The 18644-nt window shown below is 35.8% G+C and overlaps 1 protein-coding gene across 1 annotated transcript; it reads right to left on the reverse strand.

The window, feature by feature from the left end:
- Window positions 1–6760: 6760 nt before the first annotated feature.
- On the reverse strand, window positions 6761–12660 carry LOC135215645 (uncharacterized). The gene is made up of 3 exons (XM_064250565.1): window positions 12507–12660; window positions 10395–10624; window positions 6761–7731 (listed from the first exon to the last, which is right to left on the reverse strand). The coding sequence occupies exons 2-3, from the start codon at window positions 10621–10623 to the stop codon at window positions 7565–7567; spliced, it is 396 nt and encodes a 131-aa protein (XP_064106635.1). The 5' UTR covers window position 10624; window positions 12507–12660; the 3' UTR covers window positions 6761–7564.
- Window positions 12661–18644: the final 5984 nt, after the last annotated feature.

Consider the following 18644-nt stretch of genomic DNA (forward strand, 5'->3'; position numbering starts at 1 on the left):
TTGAATAGGAGGGGAATGAATTTACACCATAAATAAAACCTTTAACAAGATTAAGATTATCATTAGATATATTACCAAATTTTTCTAAATTTCAAAAGGCTTCAGATATACTAACATAGTCATGTGTAGCGGGTGTTACAGATAAACTCAGACCATACCCAAAAGCAGGTAAGGTTGCTCATCAGATAAATTAATTACAAATCCGAATTAGCATCCCGTGTCCATTTACTACTATCAATTAACAGATATAATTTATGGTTGAGGTTATTTTCCAGCTTTCCAGCTTTCCAGCTTTCTCCTTCTATACCGTAGTCTTCTTGGTTCCAGTCATCTGGTATGGCATCGGATAGGTTTCGTTTCTTCCTCCTCGTATATATATATATATATATATATATATATATATATATATATATATATATATATATATATATATATATAAGCAAATGCCACAGAAAAATGATAGGCAGTAATCCAAGCGCTTTTGTCTTTCCTAAGAGAATGTCTTAGTAAAGATGAAAGCGCTTGTGGTATTCGCTTATTTAATGAAGTCACGTGCATCTACTGTGATTTTTAAGCATGTATACACACACACACACACACACACACACACATATATATATATATATATATATATATATATATATATATTTATAGATATATATATCTATATATATATAGATATATGTATATATGTATATATATATATATATATATATATATATACATATATATATATATATATATATATATATATATATATATATATATATATATATATATATATGTGTATATATATATATATATATGTTATAGATATAATATATTATAATATATATATCTATATATCTATATTTATATAATATATTCATCTATATAATATATATCTATACTATATATATCGATATATTATATATATATGGATATATATATTCATATATCTATCTATATATATATATATATATATATATATATATATATATATATATATATATATCATATATATATATATATATATATATATATATATATATATATAGTATATATACATATATCAAAACTGATTATATGTTAATATTACATAATATACAAGATTCATTTCCCTCTTCATTCTACTTAGTCTGTTTCTTTTTTGAAATGCATATTCCATATCAAATTTACTATATTTGGTATAAAACGAAGGACTGTTTCTCCTTCCTTCTTATCACCACTTTCTAATACCTGATTTGAAATACACGGCTCTCATCTCGTTCACTGCTAAAAAGTTTCTCGCTGGACGAGTGGTTTTCGCGCTCAGCTGCCAATCCAGTGGTCCGAAGTTCGAATCCCAGCTCGGCCTACTCAGAATCAGAGGAATTCATTTCTGGTGATAGAAATTCATTTCTCGACATAGTGTGGTTCGGATCCCACAATAAGCTGTAGGTCCTGTTGCTCTGTGACCAATTAGTTCCTAGCCACGTAAAAATATCTAATCCTTCGGGCCAACCCTAGGAGAGCTGTTAATCAGCTCAATGGTCTGGTAAAACTAAGATATACTCGGGTCACTGCTAAATCGCAAGTCAATCTTCGCGCATCTCTGCGTTGCAATGGAAAACGATGAGAAGATTAAACAATGGCGAAGGAGTATGCGTAACGCGCACCTCGGTTTTAGCCTCTTGGAACGCCGCCAGAGGAAGTCCTCAAACCAAGTACGCAAAGGTTTCTTTGACCATCCCTTGACCAAAGGTCATAAGAAAGAAGAAGCGAAAGTTCTTCTCTTTCCCTACGAGGCTTTGCTCCTCGGTGCATACTGCTTTAGTCTAGAGAATTGGGAAAGGTAGGGATTTCCCAAGAGCAAGAAAGCCTACTTAATTAAGGATTGCACTCACTTTGCGTACGTGAAAAGGAAGATTAATCATATTCATTTCTCTTTCTTAGGACCCGTTTGTTTTTCAATTCATGCTTTTCTTGTGCATTACAAGTAATGAAAAATGATTTTTTTTTAAAGTTCTGGATCTAGGTATCAATTCTAGATACGATGTCGTGACCGTTTTTATAATTTACCTCAAATTTCCATTATGATTTTTTATTAGATTCATTTGGTAATTCAGGAGGACTTTCACTGTAGAGATTTGAACGTTGTTAGTGAGTTGCTATCTCGATGAGAAAAGAATAGGAGTTTTTGTTCCCTTTTTAAAAAGCTCCTTTTTGGTTCCTTCCTTTCTTAGTTTACACATTTCAAGTGTATTTAAACCCATGGGTCTAGAGGCTTCTTTTCTGACCGTCAGCATGATTGCAGTATTCAACTGGAACGTTTCACGCCTTTCTAGATTCAACTAGTTGTATCTAGGACAGCCTTGTCAGTAGATAGGACTACAAAGTTGTTCATCATCAATTAGTTCTCTCTCTCTGATGTGTTTACCATAAATCTTAATTGCTGTTTCCTCAAGAGAAGAGTTTTGTTTTCTTTTGATTGACTTCAGTCTTGACAAGCTATATACTTGTTATCTTGACAAATAGTAAATAATGTTGGAATATACAAAGCTTCAGGGAATTGCACCTCTGCTCTTAGTGAGCACCAGGTCCAGCTGGCCAGTCTAATAGTACTAGTACATGGAGCAGGTCTCTGAGCACCGGGTATGAGCACCCGTTGCCGTGTAGGTTAACACCTCTTTCAGTAAAGCGAAGTTGAAGAAGACCTGGATATTCATACGAGTGAATTCTCATTTTTTGTGGTGGAATTATGAATAACGAAACCGATTTTTTCTTTTGTAAATTAAAAGATTTTCCATTGCAATAAATGATAATAATTATTATAACAACAACAATGATATTATCATTATTAAATATAGAAATAAAAAAGCACGATCAAGCTATGTAGGGCGTCTGTTTTAGTGTAACTAAAGCCGATAGATATTTTACAGGATTAAAAGCTTCGGCTTGAAAGCAGATAAACTGAATAAAAGTGCTCTACCATTCGGATACCAGGGATAAAATCTCATCCCCTAATCTCTGCCATGTCAGGTATTTTTGTCTTTTGCGTTCGGGATTTTATATAAAAATTCGGTTACTTTTTTTCAGACATGAGAGAAACAATATTATCCAAGCGCCTTAAACCTCACGACAAAGAAAAAAAAGCTATTCTTATTGCTTGCACACGGTCTGGAAAATATTTTAATCTTGTTAGGGGACTCAGGATGACTATGAAATAATAATAATAATAATAATAATAATAATAATAATAATAATAATAATAATAATAATAATAAGAAACCAAAACAGCAACCTCCATGGAAAAGGCGCCTGGAAAAGCAAATCATGGTGATGAGATCTGACTTGAGTAAACTGAAAGAGATGGCAGAAAAAAGGCTAAGAAGCAAGAAAACAAGGGAGGAACTCAACGAGAAATACAAAGTACAAGAGAGGGGACTAAACAACACAATAGAAGATGTAAAACAGAGGCTTAAGGCCAAAGCACACAAGATCCAACGGTACATGAACAGGAATAAGGGATACCAACAGAACAAACTATTCGGAACCAACCAGAAAAGACTATACAGCCAACTAAGAGGGGGAGACAACCACCCAGAAATTCCTGAAGCCGAACCAAGTAAGAGACTCTGGGAAAACATATGGAGAAATCCGGTATCACACAACAAACATGCAACATGGCTCCAGGAAGTCAAGGAAGAAGAAACAGGGAGAATAAAACAAAGATTCACAGACATCACGACAGACACAGTCAGACACCAACTAAAGAAAATGCCAAACTGGAAAGCCCAGGTCCCGATGAATCTCCATGGATACTGGCTCAAAAACTTCAAGGCCCTACACCCACGAATAGCAGAACAACTCCAGCATTGTATCTCAAATCACCAAGCACCCAAATGGATGACCACAGGAAGAACATCCTTAGTACAAAAAGACAAGAGTAAGGGAAATATAGCCAGTAACTACAGGCCTATCACCTGCCTACCAATAATGTGGAAGTTACTAACAGGTATCATCAGTGAAAGGCTATACAACTACCTAGAGGAGACAAACACCATCCCCCACCAACAGAAAGGCTGCAGAAGGAAGTGTAGGGGCACAAAAGACCAGCTCCTGATAGACAAAATGGTAATGAAGAACAGTAGGAGAAGGAAAACCAACCTAAGCATGGCATGGATAGACTATAAGAAAGCCTTCGACATGATACCACACACATGGCTAATAGAATGCCTGAAAATATATGGGGCAGAGGAAAATACCATCAGCTTCCTCAAAAATACAATGCGCAACTGGAATACAATACTTACAAGCTCTGGAATAAGACTAGCAGAGGTTAATATCAGGAGAGGGATCTTCCAGGGCGACTCACTGTCCCCACTACTCTTCGTAGTAGCCATGATTCCCATGACAAAAGTACTAACAGAAGATGGATGCCGGGTACCAACTCAAGAAAAGAGGCAACAGAATCAACCATCTGATGTTCATGGACGACATCAAGCTGTATGGTAAGAGCATCAAGGAAATAGATACCCTAATCCAGACTGTAAGGATTGTATCTGGGGACATCAGGATGGAGTTTGGAATAGAAAAATGCGCCTTAGTCAACATACAAAAAGCAAAGTAACGAGAACTGAAGGGATAAAGCTACCAGATGGGAGCAACATCAAACACATAGATGAGACAGGATACAAATACCTGGGAATAATGGAAGGAGGAGATATAAAACACCAAGAGATGAAGGACACGATCAGGAAAGAATATATGCAGAGACTCAAGCGATACTCAAGTCAAAACTCAATGCCGGAAATATGATAAAAGCCATAAACACATGGGCAGTGCCAGTAATCAGATACAGCGCAGGAAGAAAGTGGAACTGGACGAAGGCAGAACTCCGCAGCATAGATCAGAAAACCAGGAAACAAATGACAATACACAAAGCACTACACCCAAGAGCAAATACGGACAGACTATACATAACACGAAAGGAAGGAGGGAGAGACTATTAAGTATAGAGGACTGCGTCAACATCGAAAACAGAGCACTGGGCAATATCTGAAAACCAGTGAAGACGAGTGGCTAAAGAGTGCATGGGAAGAAGGACTAATAAAAGTAGACGAAGACCCAGAAATATACAGAGACAGGAGAAAGACAGACAGAACAGAGGACTGGCACAACAAACCAATGCACGGACAATACATGAGACAAACTAAAGAACTAGCCAGCGATGACAATTGGCAATGGCTACAGAGGGGAGAGCTAAAGAAGGAAACTGAAGGAATGATAACAGCGGCACAAGATCAGGCCCTAAGAACCAGATATGTTCAAAGAACGATAGACGGAAATAACATCTCTCCCATATGTAGGAAGTGCAATACGAAAAATGAAACCATAAACCACATAGCAAGTGAATGCCCGGCACTTGCACAGAACCAGTACAAAAAGAGGCATGATTCAGTGGCAAAAGCCCTCCACTGGAGCCTGTGCAAGAAACATCAGCTACCTTGCAGTAATAAGTGGTACGAGCACCAACCTGAAGGAGTGATAGAAAACGATCAGGCAAAGATCCTCTGGGACTATGGTATCAGAACGGATAGGGTGATACGTGCAAACAGACCAGACGTGACGTTGATTGACAAAGTCAGAGGAAAAAAGTATCACTCATTGATGTCGCAATACCATGGGACACCAGAGTTGAAGAGAAAGAGAGGGAAAAAATGGATAAGTATCAAGATCTGAAAATAGAAATAAGAAGGATATGGGATATGCCAGTGGAAATCGTACCCATAATCATAGGAGCACTAGGCACGATCCCAAGATCCCTGAAAAGGAATCTAGAAAAACTAGAGGCTGAAGTAGCTCCAGGACTCATGCAGAAGTGTGTGATCCTAGAAACGGCACACATAGTAAGAAAAGTGATGGACTCCTAAGGAGGCAGGAGGCAACCCGGAACCCCACACTATAAATACCACCCAGTCGAATTAGAGGACTGTGATAGAGCAAAAAAAAAAAAAAAAAAAAAAAAAATAATAATAATAATAATAATAATAATAATAATAAAGTCCTTCCTTTCTCTGTTTTTATTATTATTGTCGTTACTTCTAAGGAATTCGCAAAATCGTGATTAAACTGTTTTATAATAAAAAGCCACAATTATATAAGTAAATTAAATTATTTGTAACAGATATAGTCTGTTTCCATCTTTTACAAATAATACAGTTTATATAAAGAATCGTGGATTTCTGTTTTAAAAATTGTTGTTATTATAAAAAAGAAGGACAACTTTCACATTTTCACATCCATCTACATAAGAGGACCTACAGAGCATTCAGCTTTGTTGCTTCGAAGAATACATCATAATAAACAAATATCAAAGGGAGTGATAATGTAGATGAAAAGGTTGCTAGAAGAACTGAGGAAATAAGTTTTGGCTATTTCGAGGTAAAAGTCATATGGTGAGAGTGTGAAGTGGCGTAGAAGGGGAATAAAGTTATCAAGTCATCCCTTAAGTAAAAAAAAAAAAAAAAAAAAAAAAAAATGTTTGCTTATGAAAAGACCAACGAGGCTGGAATCACGGTGTCTTCATACACCAAGGTATGAAAAACGGGGTTTGAGAAATGGGAAGCAAAATGAATTAACCTTAATCCGCTAAATAAAGGTAAGATTGGGAGGAATACACCTCAATACTATCAAGAAAAGGAGCAATGAGTGACACTATAATGACAATACAATGACGTTATAAATTCATCTTTGGGAATAGACTGTTTGTCAAGAAGGAATCAGAGAAGTGACAACCTTAAAAGAATGTATACTTTTATTATTCAAAAGTAAATATGATGAGTGAGATTAAGAGGAGAAACTAAGGAACTTGATGATAGACCCAAGAAGTTTTGACTTAGACATCGCTACAACCACTGACAAATGTTGAATAACCTTAATACATATTTATTTGTGATATCTACATATGATTTATATCGTCATCACTGACTTTAACAATGATTATTTATCTGTAAAGGAAAATGACACTAAGCCATAAAAAAACAGGAAACCTATTCACTTAGAGAAGCTAAGCTACGAGAAAGAGATCTCATTTCCTACAAACCAACCAAAGATCCATCAGCGTTAGGTACGTGAATTAGGACTTGAGCGTTTCACATCTGGACTATGATACGAATACGGATATAGGCAATAATTCTGGTCCAGCAGAAGCCTACTTTGGTTTTTAACCCAGGCAAGGTACTTCAGTTAAGAACTGAAGCTATCTCTACTTCATATTAATGATATTAACCACTGGATGGATCAACAAAGAAAAGAAAATCTTAAGTGAACTTAAGGTTAAAGATTAAACGCATCATTACAAATTTACATCTGATCTAAGTAGATTTAACAAAATATAAATGAAAAGAGATGCAAACTTTCAATCTGTTCACATCTCCCGGTCAACTGGCTAGTCATGGAATAAAACTCGGAAATTCTGCATTCCAACACAATCATCCTTCTTATGATTTAAATAACACCATTTATAAAATTTGTGGCATCCAGCGAACCTTCAGACTCTTCTACGTCGTGGTACAGGAATATGAAAATATGGAAGCAACCATTATGTGCATAAAGGTGCGGCTAACTGTAGACCTTCGTCTAGACTCTTGCACTGCAGAGGATTCGCTGCCTGGCGGAGGCTTCTGAGGAAAAGGTTGAGGACTCGCTGGGTGTCGAAGTCACAGGATGAGCACTGATAGTTGTTCGCTGAGAGTTTTTGCAAAACTTCTGGAAAAATGAAAATACGAAAGGTGTCAGTGCTGTGATGGGAAATAATCATTATTTCAAAATTTAATAAATGGTTGGCGAAATAAGATGCCCAAACTAAGCGCTATTGCATAAACTCGAAAGCCTTCACCTTTTAACAGAAATTAGTTCCAGAAAGTCGTCTGTAAAGTATAGGGAACCGTAGTTTTAAAGGAGAGAGCCTAACTACAAGGGCTCTTGAGAATGCTATTCTTTAGGAAATTTTAAATACAGGGTACCTGTGCACTCTTCATTCTTATGTCGTAGATTAAAATTGATACAGTGGATATTTATAAAGAAAAAACCTTCTTGTAGTTAAATAATGTTCAGTTCCGTGCTATTGGATTAGCAGACAAGTAGATTCAGTGCTAATAAAGCTGTCATTGTCTACTTAATAACATGAGATTGAAGCGAGTATGGAAGAATGTCAACAGGCATTTACATTTGGGTATAATGATAATCTGAAGTGCAAGGAAAATATTTTTAAGTATATTTGGAAGCCAAGATGTTCTAGCGACGATGAAAAGACGGTTATTCTAATCCAGACGGTAAATGTTGCCTGTTGTTCATAGCGTAGTTTGGGCAGCTGGTTTGCCTCACTCGTTTTTACTTATTTTTGTCAGTCTTACTCTTTCTTTTGTATAGGTAGGTGTTTCTAAGATTTTAGTGAAGTTTGCTTTTGAAGGTACTGTTGAATTTTAAATTTTAACTTTCAACTTTTTACTTTACTGAGTGCTGTTGCCATGACATTCTTAATATAAATTAAATCAAATTGAGTATTAATGTTCGCAAATTTTATATATTTTTAGCCTTGAAAATGCGACTTGGAATTCGTCACGAAATGTCGGGATTGAAATAAATTGTAAAAAGATGAGGATGCCTTTCCCTACTACTTCCTTCGTGATATATCTTCTTTGAGCTCCAGCTCCGGCGCTTATGCATGTATATATATATATATATATATATATATATATATATTATATATCGAGCTACAATGTCCTTTAATATCTAATTCGCATCTACTCTCTACCTCGGAATTTAATATATTTTCATATATGCTTAAACGAAGGGGAATTTTTTCTCGATAATTGATTTACCTGTACTTGGGCGCGAACGCAGGTACATTATAAATCCAGGACCGTCAGTGGAATAGTTCAGCGCGAGAAAGTATTTGAGGTGAGAGACGACATATACCTTTAAGCCTCTCGCGGTTGGGTGGTACCGCTTCCACTGACGGTCCTGGATTTATAATGTACCTGCGTTCGCGCCCAAGTACAGGTAAATCTATTATCGAGAAAAAATTCCCCTTCGGTTAAGCATATATGAAAATATATTAATTCCGAGGTAGAGCGAATTAGATATTAAAGGACATTGTAGCTCGATATATGTATATGAATCACGGTAATGCGATATGACTTATGTAAAATGCTACGTGTTGTCAAAAGCGCTACTTAACTACCGGAGTCGAGGCGGGTTGATGTTGTCTCCAAACCAACGAATACTTCAGCGCGAGAAAGTATTTGAGGTGAGAGACGACATATACCTTTCAAGCCTCTCGCGGTTGGGTGGTACCGCTTTCCGCCACTGACGGTCCTGGATTTATAAGGTACCTGCGTTCGCGCCCAAGTCAGGTAAATCTATTTATCGAGAAAAAATTCCCCTTCGGTCTTAAGCATATATGAAAATATATTAATTTTTTTTGTTCCCCTGAGGTAGGGCGAATTAGATATTAAAGGACATTGTAGCTCGATATATGTATATGAATCACGGTAATGTGATATGACTTATATATATATATATATATATATGTATATATATATATATATATAGGTATATATATATATATATATATATATATATACATGCATAAGCACATAAGAATTTTTATCACATCACCATGGTTTATATACATACATTGAGCTACAAATGTCCTTTAATATCTAATTCGGTCTACCTCGGAATTAATACATTTTCATATATGTTAACCGAAGGGGTTTTTTAGTTGATAACAATTTCGTCCTCTCGTGGGTTCTAACCAGCCCCCAGTGGGCTAAGGAGAAATTAGGACTCCAGTGATACGTTAAGCATGTTAGGATTATGTAACTTTGACGTCTATAACACTTATGCATTAACAAAACAAATAATAACCTATACAGATACTGCTGATTGTGTTTCTCTTGCCTTGTTATTTCCCAAGAAATCGTCTTTTATTTTCTTGGGTTATATTTCTTTTTCAGAGAACATGATTCTCTATTTAATAGTGTTGTTCTTTTTAAGAAGCAGAAATATGTTTTGCATTGTCAACCGATTTGGTAACAGATTCTTTGTGTTCTTTAAGTTGTTATGCAGAGAAGTATGGTAAATCTCCTATTATGATGTATGCATATATATATATAATATATATATATATATATATATATATATTATATATATATATATATACTATTATTATATATATATATATATATTTATATAATATAAACCATGGATATAAGTCAGCCCACCGAGGAAATTGTGCAACTTAATAACTATGTATTTATATATATATATTTTTTTTTATTAAATTCACGGTAACAAGTAACCTAACAAAATCCTTAAAAAATGATAATGATAATAAGAAAGGAAATAGAAGGTAAAAAACTTACTTCTGATAGTGGGTGTCCTTGGATCACAGCCTGGTCCACCACCCTGAATCAAGCAAGCGACGGAGGCAGGAAAGGTTTGCCGATCAACGAAACCCAAGAATTCAATCTGTGTTTGGGGGTTGGTCAAGTTCAGCTTCTGCAGGAGAGCAGCCAGATTGTTCTCCTGAGCCATAACGCTGCTGCCGATGCAGACGAAGGCTACGACGGCGTAGATCTGCTGAGCTTTCATTCTGTGGTGGAAAACAGGAAAGAAAGGTTCGGTGAGAGTGAGAATTCGAGTTTTCTGTACAGCAGCCATGGAAATAGATCATTCTTTCGATGGTTTTGGTATAAGGCTGTATGAGCCGCGACCCATGAAGCTTTAACCACCGACCGGTGTTGGCCTGTCCTGTTGCTTTGCCAGAAGAATGATTATGACTAAATTCAACCTTAAATAAGATAAAACTTACAATGGCTAGAGGGCTGCAATTGGATATGTTTGATGCTTGGCGGGTGGATGATCAACATACCAATTTGCAGCCCTCTAGCCACTGTAGTTTTTAAGATCTGAGGGTGGACAGAAAAAGTGCAGACAGACAGACAAAGGCAGCACAATAGTTTTCTTTTACAGAAAACTAAAAAATAAATCCCGTTCTACGGAAAATTGACTGAAACTGATTTATGAAGATCTGGCTAAAAGGTCAAGATGGAGGAAGGAAGGAAGTGGGAACGGAGGTAAGGTAAAAGGTTAAAAAGTGATTGGAGGGGGGGGGTGGGGGGGGGGGGGGGTGGGCGAATGGGCGTTGCAAAGAACCTTTGGTGATTCTTACAGTAAACCACATGAAGTGCACTGACAACACAATCTCCCACGAAAAAGAAGAAAGATAAAAGTAGAAAACGGGTCAAACACTCATTCCGTATGAAACGGCGCAAAAAAAAACTCCTCAGATTATGAACATATGCACAAGGAATGAAGAAGCAGATGAAAAATTAACAACATTTGCTTATTTTCTTTTGATGTAAAAAAATATTCTTGCGTTAATACTTCAAAGTACAGTATATATATTATGATAAATTAGATTTGGCAAATGTTGTCAAGTGACATACACCTCATTAAAATGCACGGCCTTATACCCCTATGACTCACAACCTGGCAGTGTTGCCAGACGTTGTGCTCTCCAGCGGATCCGAAAATTTCATCTTCTGAATTCGAGGGTAAAAAAAAAAGTTTGGAACTGTTGGGAAGACATGTTTGCGTAGTATTTGTGGTGAATTATATACCGTATATATATTATGATACTGAATGAATGGAAATACGGATACGTAGAAGTGATAAGGAAGCTTTGATAGTAAGATCATAAGAGGAAAGAAAGCAGAGAGAGAGTTGGTGAAAAGTTCATAATTCGGATGTATGCAGTAGGAGAAGAAGAAGACCCAGTAAAAGCTGAATAGAAGGTAGACGAAAGATACAGACTACTGGAAAGCAATTGTTTGAATGCCTGCAAGGTAGAGGTGAATAGCGCACAGTTTAAGAGTACTGCAGAGAATTCGATATGCTGCTGATGAGCCTTCTGTGCAAACTTATGAAATAACTCATGTTGTGAAAGTTAATGATTATTTACACACACACATACACACACACACATACACACACACACACACATACAACACACAACACACACACACACACATATATAATATATATATATATATATAGGATATATATATATACATTTATAGATAACTACACACATATGTATATATATTATTATATATGTATTATATATATATATATATATATATATAATATATATATATATATATACTATATATATATATATTATGGGGAAATAGTGGCGTGTATTTCGTCATTATTATCTAAACTTTTTTGCGTTGCTGATATTCTTGTCACACAAGATCAACTATCAATAAAACAGACTTTTTCACGCAGCCTCCTGTTGCTTATAATTTATCAACGAAAACTTGAAGAATATACTCTATAAAAAAAATAGTACAATGAAAAAGGCCCAGCAAAATTAACGTTCAATAACAAAAAACAGAAGCACAGAAACAGTGGACACAAAACAAGACGATCGTCTGGAAATCGATGCTCCGAAGCATCGAGCTACTCACTCTGATCTCTGTCTGGGTGAGCACTGCAGAAGAGCAGGCCGAGCTGGGCATCTTTATACACCGCCTTCTCCCTTTAGGCGAGCGAGCGAGACCTCTCTCTTTCATTCAGGAATCTTCCCCATACGATCGGATCTCGCTTAATATCCCCGCCAGACCGGTTGGTTCCTAAGTAGGACAAGGAAAGTGGTGGTTGCTGATGCTGGTACAGGAAAATCTCTGCGACCAGACAGTTGGCTGCTCCAGCGTCTGGAAAGGGCAGACGGCTTCGATTGAGTTAGGGAGGGAGTCACTGCATCAGGAGAAAGGAAAAACAGGTCGGAGTAGCCAGAGCCGTTGTACTAGAGATCAGTCACCCCTATTGCATAGTAGACTGATAATGAAATGTTGATATAATGCTAATTTGGACTAAGATTTTATAAGCATATAACTAAACACACAAAACAAACACACACACACACACACACACACACACATATATATATATATATTATATATATATATATATATATATATATATATATATATATATATATGTATATATATATATATATATAAATATATATATATATATATATATATATATATATATATATATATATATAATATATATATATATATATATATATATGAGAGTGTGTTTAGTTATATACTTATAAACTTAGTCCAAAAATTAGCATTATAATCAACGTTTCATTATCATCTGCTATGCAATAGGGGTGACTGATCTCCAGTACGACTCTGGCTACTACGACAGAGCCTATTGTTACTTTCTCTTGATGCAGTGACGCCCTCCCGAACTCAATCGAAGCCCTTTGCCCTTTCCAGACGCTGTAGCAGCCGAACTGTCTAGTCGCAGAGATTTACCTATATGTGTGTTGTGTGGTTGTGTTGGTATTTTAAATATGTGTGTATTAGATATAAGATAATAATATATATATATATATATAAATATAGATATATATATTATATTATTATATATATAATATATGTGTGTATTAGTATCATAATATATAGAATAATACACATATATAAATAACAACACAATATACACGTATATATATTATATATACTATATTTATAATATATAATATGTGTGTGGTGTTGTGTGTGGGTGTGTGTATGTGTGTGTGTGTGTGCGTATGTGTGTGTGTTTTAACAAAACATTTCTTGCAGGCTCCACTTCCTTTGGGCTTCGACAAAAATGGAAGATTGGCATTTCCATATTGATCATGGTTTCTTTACTCGCAGTAATTTGAATACCGTTTTTGGCATAGGCTTTTGCTGACGGACTTTCAGGTGAGGAATGAGTCCTTAGTCTGTTCAAGGAGTGGACGCGAACCAAAGTGTTGTAATCCCACGTAGGTTTCAGGCATCTGCCAAAGGATACCAAGTTAGCAAGCGCCGTTCTTCTTGATGAGGTGTAATAAAAAATTGTTTAAGCCTCGACTCTGTTACAACACCGAGGGGAGGGATTTTAAGGAAATCAGACACAAAATCCCCAAATCTTTGGTTTTATTGCTGTGACTAGAAACAATTCTTCCCTAAACTAAAGCAGCCATATTATTCGAAGATATCACTTAGCGGAAATCCTACTGCTACACCAACTTTCTGCGATCCATTTTCATTGTGTGACAGCATCTCGATTAGTTCAGGAATATTGAAGGGTGAAGAAATTAATCATGAAAGAGATCTTGAATATCTCTATGCATTCTACGACTTGATGGGGATGATTCCCTCTTGGGAATCGATAAGTTATATTTGTTACAACCTTTGTTCGGGTTTGTGGTTTAACAGCATCTTCAAAAGTGCTTTGGTTACTTCATACGTGTGAGTAAGGCATGGCATCTGGAACATAAGCCTTCAAATATTGTTTTGGTTTAGGAGCTTAAGTTGTACAATAAAGATACCCTAGTTCATCATTCCCTATAACTCAAGAATTCTGGCTGGTTACTATCCATTGTATGGGTCGCCAAATATTTTTGCTTTTAGATTACTGATTTTTTTTCATTGGTGGAAATTTGTGATGATCACTTAATGGGATTATTTTTTTTAATAGAAGACAGTGATGCCAAAAGGTGGCATTGCCCAATGGATGTTTTGAGCTTGTTTACATACGACCATGTTGCTGAAACCACCAGGATGATCCTGTGCAGATCTGAGACTATCATTATTAACGGAGAATACTGCAGTCTCTCTCTCTCTCTCCCTCTTTCTCTGAGAGAGAGGAGAGGAGTGGAGAGGAGAAGAGACATCATGGAGAGAAAGAGGAAGGATCGAGAAGAACGAGAGAGAGAGGAGAAGCGTAAATTACCGTATAAGGCTTAAGCTTGCAACGTGCAGGATTTACGTATACAGTATGTACATTGCCACCACACAGCAAGGATACCTGCAATGCCACAGAAACCAAGGAACCATATTCCTACGCTTTGCAGAGCCTTACTAACAGAGACTCAAGACAGAATGATTATAGAAGGACTTAAAGAGCAACGGTTAAGACAGACCTGAACTGCTAATGTCCGCTGGATATAAAAGGGCATTAGAATAAGAGCGCAGAGATCGTGTTAAAAATTAGGAATTAACTCATAATATATGGAACATCATTTGCACATAATTATCCAAAACAGAGATGTTCCTACGTGTTTATTCGAAAGAGGATATAATCCCTTTATATCGAAATAGGGATTCACTTTCTCTGTACCCACCAAGCTCTCTCTCTGTCTCGCCCACTCTCTTTCGTACATACACACGCACATACACATACACACATGACACCCGCATATCTGTTTTCGTTTAAAAAATATTAGAGCATATATGATGTCGAGGCAACTCGGATAAAAAGCTGCACGTCTGCAGAAAATGATTTCGAAATATTGCGAAAAACTGCTAGCAATTTTTTTCAGGAGCATCGGAGCTCTGGAACTGGTGATGCGCTTCTTGCTTAGTTTTTGTTCCGAGGTTTTCGTCACTGGTTTTCGTCTCTCTTTGTCTGTTGTTCGAAAATTGTGAAACATATCTAGCTGAGAGGCCTACAAGGAGATAATATGAATGATACATTTTTAATATATTCCGGTTTATGGTTTCAGATTCTGCTTAGTTGAGTAAATGATGTTCACAGTTTGACATCTTGTCTTTTGCTGCACGGACAATATGAATTCATCATTAAAAAAAAAACCCACTGTTTGATTTGTTGCGCAGTTTCTTTGTTCAACTGTCGTTAACTTCTTGTCTTCTAGAGATCTCTCAAGATAGTTAGATAGGCAGACGTCAGACAGACATACATACACGCAAACAACCCCCAACCACAAATATGTTCAGAGAGAGAGAGAGAGAGAGAGAGAGAGAGAGAGAGAGAGAGAAAGAGAGAGAGAGAGAGATCTGTAAGCTTTTAAGTTTTCTTTTAGCCTCTATTCAACTTTTCGACAGGTCTTGTAACTAACTGACACAGAAGGAAGCTTATCTAACTGCTCTGGCTGGGAAATGTCAATAACAAAAATTTGTGTCAGCCTATCAAAGACATCCTACTACGGACGCTCTCTGAGTTCGTCTTAGCATTCTATGTAGTTACGTTTTCATCATCCTTTTTTAATTTTTTCTTTCTTTTTCTTTATTTTTCATTGTTTTTTTAAATCTTCATCTAAATCTTATAGACAGAGTCTGCATATTATAAGCCCAAGAAGCTCAAAACGGAATTCAGCCAGCAGAGAAAGAAAAGTTTTAGGAAAAAGGAGATATATAGATAAATATGAGAGAATAGACAAATAAAACGGTTACATATGAATTTAGGCGACATCAAAAGAAAGCAGGAATGAATTTGCTCCTTGCTACTTTGAAGAAGGATAAAATGAGCGAAAGAGAAAGTGAAATTTGGCAATTCAATTCTTCCGATGTGGTTCTATAAAGGTCATAAATGCTAATGAACTCGAGGGGATATGATTTACGCTTACATGGTGTACATACATACACACATCGTTATCATCCTCGTCACGTCCAACGCCGTGCAGTGCAAAGAGCCTCTGTGAAATTCCTCCCTTCAAGTCTTTCCTGATCTTTTCTTTCGCAGATTTTCGCTCATCTCCAGCATTTTTAGTTTTCTGTAAAAGAACACTATTGAGATGGTTTTGCCTGTCCGTCCATACTTTCTCTGTCCGCTCTCAGATATTAAAAACTACTGTAGCTAGAGGGCTGCAAATTGGTTTGTTGATCGTCCACCCTACAATCATCAAACGTGCCAAAATGCAGCCCTTTAGCCCAAGTAGTTTTTATTCTATTTAAGTTTAAAGTTAGCTTTGATCGTATGTCTGGCAACGTAACATGGGTCGGGGCTGAGAGTTTCATACAGCATTACACACTTTTTAACTTATTTTTCTTGCAGTTCTCATCCAAGCAAGTCTGGGTCTTTCAACTCTCCTGGTAGTATTCTCCTTAGGGACAAGATATCTCCATCTTCCCTCATCATTCTTTTGTCTACGTATAGAAATTTTGCAGTTTCTGTTGCTATATCTAACTCCCTTGACGGCTGCCTTGCAATATTGATTTCCCTTTAGCTTCATTTTTAATGTACAAAATCTCTCGGATTTAGTTCAATTATTGATTTCCTGATCTTACTTTCTTTTGATTTCTTAAGTCTCGCACTGAATTCCGACACAGTCTTTGCTGGATATGATGGTTCCTAAATATTTGGAAGACTCAACCTCATAAATCCTTTTTCCCTTCTCCTTGGGTTCAATTCGTCAGTAATTCATAATTCGTAATAAAGTGCATAGACTACCACGATAAGGTCATTAAGGTAGCGAGGACCTTGTTTATTTTAAGTATTGTATTAAATATTTTTGTAGAATAGTTTTCGAAAAAATGTTTGTAAAAATGTAAAAAAATATATATATATATATATAAATATATATATTATATATATATATATATATATATATATATATATATACTATATACATATCTATCATTTCTATCTATATCTTATATCTATCTATCTATCTATCTATCTATCTATATATATATAATATATATATATATATATATATATATATATATATATATATATATATATATATTTCTCGGTATTATGCAAACTATTTCTGGCTGTGAGTCGTTTCGCCCAGTCCTATTTTTCCTAGAACCTAAAAGTATCGTGGTTGACATGCGCACCGCATTCTACCAGTCAACGTTCATTACGAGCTGATTTCGTTAAATATGATGTATTTTTCTCTCATGGGATCGATGTTATATACATACATACGAACACATATATGCATATTAATATGCATTTATACTATATATATATATATATATATATATATATAATAATACACACACACATATATATATGTATATCACGTACCCTCATAAATCCTATACATACAAACAAGCAAGCACACACAAACATGCACACACACATATATGTAGTATGCACACACACATATGCACACATATATACACACATTCACACACACAGTATATATATATATATATATAATATATATATATATATATAATAATATATATATAATGTACGCACACACACACATATATATATAGCCTATTACACACGTATACACACACAAATATCTATATTCGCAAAATTCCTTTCTCTCTCTCTCTTTCCCTCCACACGCACACACACCACATATATATGTATGTCTGTGTGTATATACATACATATCTATATATATATATATATATATATATATATATATATATATATAACAGCTGATCAGATCTTAATATTACATTATGTACAAGATTCGTTTCCTTCTTCATTCTACTTAGTCTGTTTCTTTTTTTGCAATGCACATTCCATACCAAATTTACTATATTTGGTATAAAACCTGTGTACTTGACAGGATTTTCAACGAGAGAACTTTTCTCCTTCCTCTTTATCACCACTTTCTAATACCTGCTTTGCAAATACCCTGAGGATCTCATCTCGTTCACTGCTAAATCGTAAGTCAGTCTTCGCGGATCTCTGAGTTACAATGGAAAACGATGAGGGCATTAAACAGTGGCGAAGGAGTATGTGTAACGCACACATCGGTTGGAGCCTCTTGGAATGCCGCCAGAGGAAGTCCGTAAACCAAGTACGCAAAGGTTTATTTAACCATCCCTTGGCCAAAGGTCACTAGAAAG

The sequence above is a fragment of the Macrobrachium nipponense genome, chromosome 5 (assembly GCF_015104395.2).
Source record: "Macrobrachium nipponense isolate FS-2020 chromosome 5, ASM1510439v2, whole genome shotgun sequence".
Lineage (NCBI taxonomy): Eukaryota > Metazoa > Arthropoda > Malacostraca > Decapoda > Palaemonidae > Macrobrachium > Macrobrachium nipponense.

Excerpts from the sequence above, each read along its gene's own strand:
- LOC135215645 (XM_064250565.1), bottom strand. The coding sequence starts at position 10,623 with ATGAAAGCTCAGCAGATCTACGCCGTCGTAGCCTTCGTCTGCATCGGC. Across the intron at positions 7,732-10,394 it reads AAGGACACCCACTATCAGAA|AAGTTTTGCAAAAACTCTCA; the intron begins GTAAGTTTTTTA and ends TCATTTTTCCAG.